The sequence below is a fragment of the Malus domestica genome, chromosome 15 (genome assembly GCF_042453785.1).
Source record: "Malus domestica chromosome 15, GDT2T_hap1".
NCBI classification, from domain to species: Eukaryota; Viridiplantae; Streptophyta; class Magnoliopsida; order Rosales; family Rosaceae; genus Malus; species Malus domestica.
Window position 1 is genome coordinate 31,741,681 of NC_091675.1, and position 7,416 is coordinate 31,749,096.

Here is a 7,416-nt window from a genome sequence, read left to right on the forward strand (position 1 = left end):
CATGAAGCCTAGAACTAGATCACACGTTTGTTTCATCATTAATATAACAATGATGTAATTAGTTTTGCAAAAACGTCAATTAAAGTTTTTTTTAATACAAATAATATTTACACTAACGGTGGAGAATTTGGGTTTGGCCTAACAATGTGTCAACCATAATAATGTGGTAGTGAACTTGCCATTAACGAGAGTCGAAGCTATGACTTCTGACATACAAATAGAGATAAATATTACTAGATCATAATACTAAGTTACAACCTCAATAAAAGTTTAGTATGTATTTTGTTTTTATTATGTTTTTATATTAATTCCATAATATTTGAATTTTCTCAAACCAATGAATATATAAAAGAGCAAGTTGTTTGGTTCTCTCATTTGGGCTTTGTTCCTTTTCATTTTTGGTTCTGTATCTACGAATCCACAGCCTTCGCTCCCCTCACTCCCCCCAATCTCTCGTTTGCCCTAAAACACGCATGCTCATTTCCTACATAAAGCTACTCTCTTTGCCTATGTACTCTTACTCTCTCTCTCTCTCTCTCTCTCTCTCTCTCTCGTATTCACTCTGTTTGTATCTACACCACAATCACACTTGGTTTATAGACAGACTCTCACTTGTTCTTGGGTTCTGTTGTGCCATGAAAATGCCATCTTTGATAAAACCCAGGCTCTAATTTGATGAGATTTTGTTGGGTTTTACAGGGCATCTCAAGGTGCTCCAATGGCAGACAGCTTTGACTCTGCCACCTCAAACCTTCTATGTGCAGAAAATTCGAATACCTGCTTTGATGATCTTGATTCTAATGCCACAGATGACTTGGGGCACTCCCCATCAATTTCCCACAAAACCAATCAAGACCCCAATTTTGATCACAACTGTAGATCTAAGTCCATGATAGATTTTCCATCACAGAGTGAAGTGGGTGTGACTGAAATGGTTAAGAGGGAGAGTGAGCATTTGCCCACACACGATTATCTGAGGAGACTGCGTTCTGGGGAATTAGACTTAAGCACTAGAAGGGAGGCCCTTGATTGGATTTGGAAGGTTGGTGGAGTTTTTACCCTCTTCTGCTCCATTGGGTTATTGTTTTTACTTCTAATGATTTTGCATTTTTACTGGTTTTTGCGAATGCTATTCAGGTTTCTGCAACTGGGTTTTGTTCTTCAAGAGCTTCTTAAGACATGTTTTTTACAGTGTGAATTTTTTGATTGTTTTCGACATGTCCCGAGTCTATCTAAGTTGTTGTGGGATCCATGATCATGGCGTCCGTTCCTTATCTGATTTTCTGTGGCATCTCATTTGTGTTCTAAATTTGGATGCTGGCTTATGTTTCTCTCATTTTGATTGCCAATGTATAGACTTTCGGTTTTCATGATTACTGAATTAGGTTGAATTGTTGTGTGTTGTGATCAACAGGCTCATTCCCATTACAGTTTTGGGCCATTGTGTGTTTGGCTATCTATGAACTACTGGGATCGCTTCCTTTCGCTTTATGAATTGCCTGTAAGTTTCGGAAGTAGACCGAAAATTTGCTTCTTTTTCTCATTTCCTTTACATACAATGTGTTCTCATTTATGCTGCTTCTGTTCTTGATTTTGTACTTCACTTTTCGTGTCAATACAGAGAGGTAAAACTTGGGCGTTGCAATTGCTAGCCGTGGCTTGTTTATCAATAGCAGCCAAAGTAGAAGAGACTAATGTACCTCAGTCTGTGGACTTACAGGTATAGAAATCATGTGCTTCGATAACTATTGTTGGACTTGCATTTTGAAAATTCGGAAGCTGGTATTGATTGTGTGTTGATTGTGCACAGGTTGGAGATCCGAAGTTTGTGTTTGAAGCAAAAACTATACTAAGAATGGAACTACTTGTGATGAGCACCCTAAAATGGAGAATGCAAGTTTGTACTCCTTACACTTTCATTGACTACTTCCTCGGCAAGATATGTGATGATCAACATCCGTTGACATCGTCCATCGGTAGATCAGAACAACTCGTTTTGAGCACAATCAGAGGTCTTTTTTTTACTCTGTGATGAGCTATATTTTGTACTTTGATGTTCTTGAGTATTTGAATTCAATGAACTGTTGGATGGGAATGAATGCAGGTATTCACTTTTTGGAATTCAGGCCTTCGGAAATCGCTGCAGCAGTCGCAATTTGTATTTCAGGAGAAATACAAGCACAATCAGTAGACATCGATAAGGCCATTTCTTGTTTCGTACATGTAGACAAGGTAAAAAGGTTGTTCCAGAGATGCAAACCCTTGACAGGACAAATTTGCTTTAGCTCTTAGAAAGTTTCTTGGATATTATTTGATCTTTTTCCCAATGTAATGGTTTTTGAAGCTTTTCTGTTTGTGGAACTTTCAGGAAAGAGTGTTGAAGTGTATTGAACTGATGAAAGATTTGTCATTGATCAGCGGTTCCACCAATCGGGGAAGCGCCTCAGGTCCGTCGGTGCCCCCAAGTCCGAATGGGGTGTTGGATGCTGCATGCTTGAGCTGTAAAAGTGATGAATTTATAGTTGGATCATGTGCAAATTCTTCACATAGTAGTCCAGACATTAAGAGGAGGAAACCAGACAATCAGTCATGAGATGTGAACTTTTCTCCTTCACACCCCAGCCAATCAGTTTGGTTGAATGGGAAGTTTTGGTGTGGTTTTGGAGGTCCCCTATAGCATTAATACACAGAGAGAGAGAGAGAGAGAGAGAGAGAGAGAGAGAGAGAGAGAGAGAGAGAGAGAGAGAGAGAGCCATAGAGTTGAAATGTGGTGAAGATCCAATCATCCAAAGGGTTCGCAATCACAGCATTTTGAAAGATATGTTGGTGGTGTTTAGGGAAACAGCTTTGTTTTTGACCTTTTCCCTTCAGTGACAATTCTAGATCAATAAAATTTTACACCCGAAGTCTCGAATTTGATTTTTACAATTTATCAGTAATGCTTGTGTGTGCGTGTGTGTATATATATATAAAATTAAAAAAATTAAAAAATTAAGAATTAAAAAACTAGATGGATGAATTTAAAATTTGACAAAACTGTGTCCAATTCTGGATATTAAAATGGTGGCTAGTGTTGAGGAGTGATGAGCAGTGTGTTGCTATTGGGATTGGCAATGGGGTTTTGATAGGTCCCATCCCACAGGCTGTATTTGGAGGGCCACCATTATTTGTTTTGAGTGGTGACCGGTCAAAATCTGAGCATCATGCGGTATTTGTAGTGAAGGTGGAGTGTCTGCCCTTCCATTTTCATTATTTTTCTTTCCTCTCCTGTTTATATAGTCACGATTAAGCTACGTCAATATTTTATGCTGATTTTTTTTATAAAATTAATAAAACAAAAAGTAATAGGAATATAAAATGTTAACGTAGCTTAACCGTGATTACACAAAACATGAGGAGATGGAAAGAGTATAGAAATGGGAGGGCAGACAATCTACCTCCATTTGTAGTACTGATGTAAGATTGGTCCAAACATAATCTTGGGAATGAACCCTTTGCAAACCTATATAAACAATTGTGATTAGGTTGGTTGAAGCAGTGTTCGTGTGTTTCATTAGACTTGAGTTCAAACCAACATGATTCTCTCTCAATTCTTTTGGTGAGGATCTTGAGAATTCGTGAATCATGTCCGTTCATCGTATATCATGCGGTCAGTTTTTATCAGGTACTATTTGTGTTTAATTTTAAATAAAAATATTTAAAATAATTTCTAACTGCATGATGTACGATAAACGGACACGATTCACGGATTTCCGAAATCCTCACAAAGAGGATCCGACAAAGATTTGGATCCAAGTTCAAATATCTCCCTTATTGACTAATAATATTAATGAGAACGTGCCATATTTGGGTGAGAGATTTTCAAGTTTTAAGAGATTGAAGTCAATTTATTAACGATTTTTAAGTCCTAAGAGAGTGAAAAATCCGGAACTTCTAAAATTCTTAGAGGAAGAAGATGAACAGTGGTTCAACTCTTCGACTCTCGACCTGATCGAGTACGAGTACAACACTAGGTTTTCGGGGATGTTAGCTACACCGTAGGATTCATCTTAGGGAGCTCAATCCAACGGAGTTCAATAGAACGACATTGGACTGCTACAGGGCGGCGCGTGGGCCGTGTTTATGGGACACAACTAAGGAGTAAATCATTGCGGTTTACTGACCTACGTAGGTGTATATTTAGTTTTGGTATTAATTTTAAGGAGACGTTTTTAATTAACCTTATTTTTTTTCTTTTAAGATAAAAATATCCAACACATGCCAAAATTTTAAGAAAGTAAAAAAGAGATAATGTTGATCAAATTTGCTCATGTTGATTGAGTATTTTAAATTAGAAAGGAATATTTATGAGAATATTTAAAAATGATTACCTAATTAATAAATTGGATTGATGTTCAGTAATTGTCACTTCTTACTTTAAGTGGTGTCTAGGAAAAATCTTGTCACCAGTTGTCTCCATTTTCTGACACTAGTTTAAGGAGACACTTTGGGTGTCAAAGATGGGTTTCTGAAATTTATTAATGTAAGATGTGTAATTAATAATGTCATAAATTATTTCACTCTTATAGAAAGAACTGCCAAAAATATTGTTGCCGATTTAACCAAAGGAGAAAAACTGGTTGGAACCAACTATGATATTTAGTTTCCAACGAGGTAAGGGAATAATCATCAAATCTCTCTCCCCCTCTTGTTTTTGGGTATAATCTGAAATTGGGATGTAATTAACGGAGGAGTATAATTACATTTCTAACATGTACTTTTCATTCAATCTCTTTGTCCATTTTTTTCATTTGCTTGGAATTGGTAAGGTAAGTTTCTAGGTTTTTAAGGCTTCACATTTGTAATTGAGGTTTTTCTGAAGGAAGATATTTAAATTTTGTGCTATTTGTTGTGAGATTTCTAGAAGAATAGGCTTATGATTTGTTCGTAATTTGTTGTGCAAATAGGTACGAATTAATGTCATTTGAAAAGGATATATATTGGCAGGAATTTAACATAATTCTAACTTCCAAATTCGATGTATTGCTCCATTATTTTAGAGGAGAGACTCAAAAGTGATCATTGTTTCTTTACGTCTACCTAAGCTAGTTTTCACATACGATTAAGTTTTTACGTCTGTCACTTCATTAAAACAAAACATTGAAAATACCATGATAAACAAAAGGTTGGCCAGTTCAGATAATTTCAAGGATTTAACCATTTCCAAATTTATCAGGAAGTTTAAAATATCTAACCATTGATGATTACTAATCCATTTCTTCTTCTTCTTCTTCTTCTTCTTCTTTTTTTTTTTTTTTTGTGTGTGGAAAACAATTCATTTCTTCTTTTGCAAAAACATAACAAAAACTATGAAATCAATTTTCCGTTGAACTATTACAAAATGACTAGACGAACTCAAGTTTTCAATTAAACGTCGAGTTATCCACACTGCATGTTATTCAAATATGTAAACGTCTTTCGATTATATTGATTTTTTAGTTCTTCCCAGAACCATGCTTAACAACTTATATAAGGTTGGAACGATTTCGGATCGTCATATAACAATAAAAGTAAAAAGGTTATGTAGCTAACATTGTCATTATTTTAAGTTTACAAAGCATGAATGTATATGTTACTATCACTACGCACTCATAAATAAAACAATAAGGTAATGAGTTACCTTTGACTGATTTAATTACCAAAAGCTAAGCATGGTCAGTTATAATATAAAATTAAGGGAGGTTAAAGCTATTGAGATTAGACAGTGTAGTATCAAAGATCCCAATTATTAAATCTGATACACCACCACCAGATATGCATGGCATATGAACGAGACGAACCTACACAGGCAATTTTCTTGAAACTATTAAACAAATCACCTCTCTCTCTCTCTCTCTCTCTGTGATGTGTGCATGTGTGGTTTCAGTGCCACTGCAAAATTGCCTTTAGGTTGGTAGAGGTTTAACAGCTCTGATGATAACCAGCGGGCCGGGGCTGATAACACAGAAATTCAAGTGCTCTCTCTGTCCATCTCTCAGATATCATTCTGTGTATTTATACAGTGTAATAATGTTTTTATTGGGTGGTACTGTTTACACATCTTCCATATACTCTTTGTTAAGATTTTGTCATTTGATACGTTTCCATTCATTCGATTTGATGGTTGAAAATTGAAAAAAATATATGGGAGATAAAAAAGTTGTATAGCACCAACCTTTTTATTTTGCACACTCAAATATCAAATCTATCGTAATTATTCTGACCTTGTCCACTAATTTATATCGTTTTCGTCTAGCTTGGGTAGATCACGAGTTTAGATCCCTTGGTTATGTAACTTATGTTTATTTATTTATGTTTGAAATGAGCATATATTATTGAAAATTACACGTTTAACTATATCAATCTTAGTACTATAATGGTGTTACATTTTACTTGTAAAGAGAACTTTTATTTGTACTCTCATGAATGACAATTTTGATATTAGTTTATTATAGATGACTCGTCATATAGCTTAACCCATGTCCCAAACCTTTAAGTGTAATCGTTAAGCCAAATCGTAAAGCATCTAAAGCAAAGTGAGAGGATTTTTATCACCTGTACAAATAGGATTAAAACACCTAAAAATATTTGCAAGAGGACAAGGAAATTGTTGTATAGATAGCTCTAAGTAAGGTCGTTCTCTGCAATGATTGATATGAATAACTTATGATTAAAACAAATTCTTAACTAATTATTCAATACAAAATATAGAAAGTTGAGATCATGAATTAAAATAAGGGAGCTTTCATGAAAAAGGCTTGTGCTAAGTTTATTTTAACAAAAAATGCTATAACTTTATTTAATGAAAAAAAACTTAAATTTTAATGAAAAACTCTTAAATTTTAATAAAAATGACAAAAGAACTTAAATTTTAATGAAAATGACACAATTTAAAAATAAAGAAATAAAAAAAATAAAATTTGACATGGGAGATCCGCGTGTCCATCACAGACACTATTTATGAAACTGAATAGTGCTACACTGTTTATGAAACTGAACGGTATTATACTATTTATGAAACTGAATGGTACTACACTATTTGTTGATCCAGATTCATAAATAGTGTCTAACTCTTGGTTCACTTCATAAGTGGTGCCTAGTTATTGGATCTTGTTTCATATATAATGTATAGTAATTGGCACAATTTCATAAATAATGTCTCGTTCTTGGTCCAGTTTCATAAATAGTGTCTAGTTCTTGGTCTATTTTCATATATAGTGCCTAGTTCTTGGTCATGTTTCATAAATAGTGTCTAGTTCTTAGTCAAGTTTCATAAATATTGTTTAGTAATTGATATAGTTTCATAAATAGTGTCTTTTCCTTGGTCTAGTTTTTTTGTTCAATTTTAAAAATAGTGCCTTTTCCGGTTTCATATATAGTGTACAGTAGTTGATTTAC

The 7,416-nt window shown here is 34.5% G+C and overlaps 1 protein-coding gene across 1 annotated transcript; it reads left to right on the forward strand.

Annotated features, from left to right (window-relative positions):
• The first annotated feature begins 379 nt into the window (after positions 1-379).
• Positions 380-2,906, forward strand: LOC103419068 (cyclin-D4-1-like). The gene is made up of 7 exons (XM_008357190.4): positions 380-511; positions 700-1,042; positions 1,415-1,501; positions 1,622-1,720; positions 1,811-2,012; positions 2,105-2,232; positions 2,369-2,906. The coding sequence occupies exons 1-7, from the start codon at positions 474-476 to the stop codon at positions 2,591-2,593; spliced, it is 1,122 nt and encodes a 373-aa protein (XP_008355412.4). The 5' UTR covers positions 380-473; the 3' UTR covers positions 2,594-2,906.
• The last annotated feature ends 4,510 nt before the right edge of the window (positions 2,907-7,416 follow it).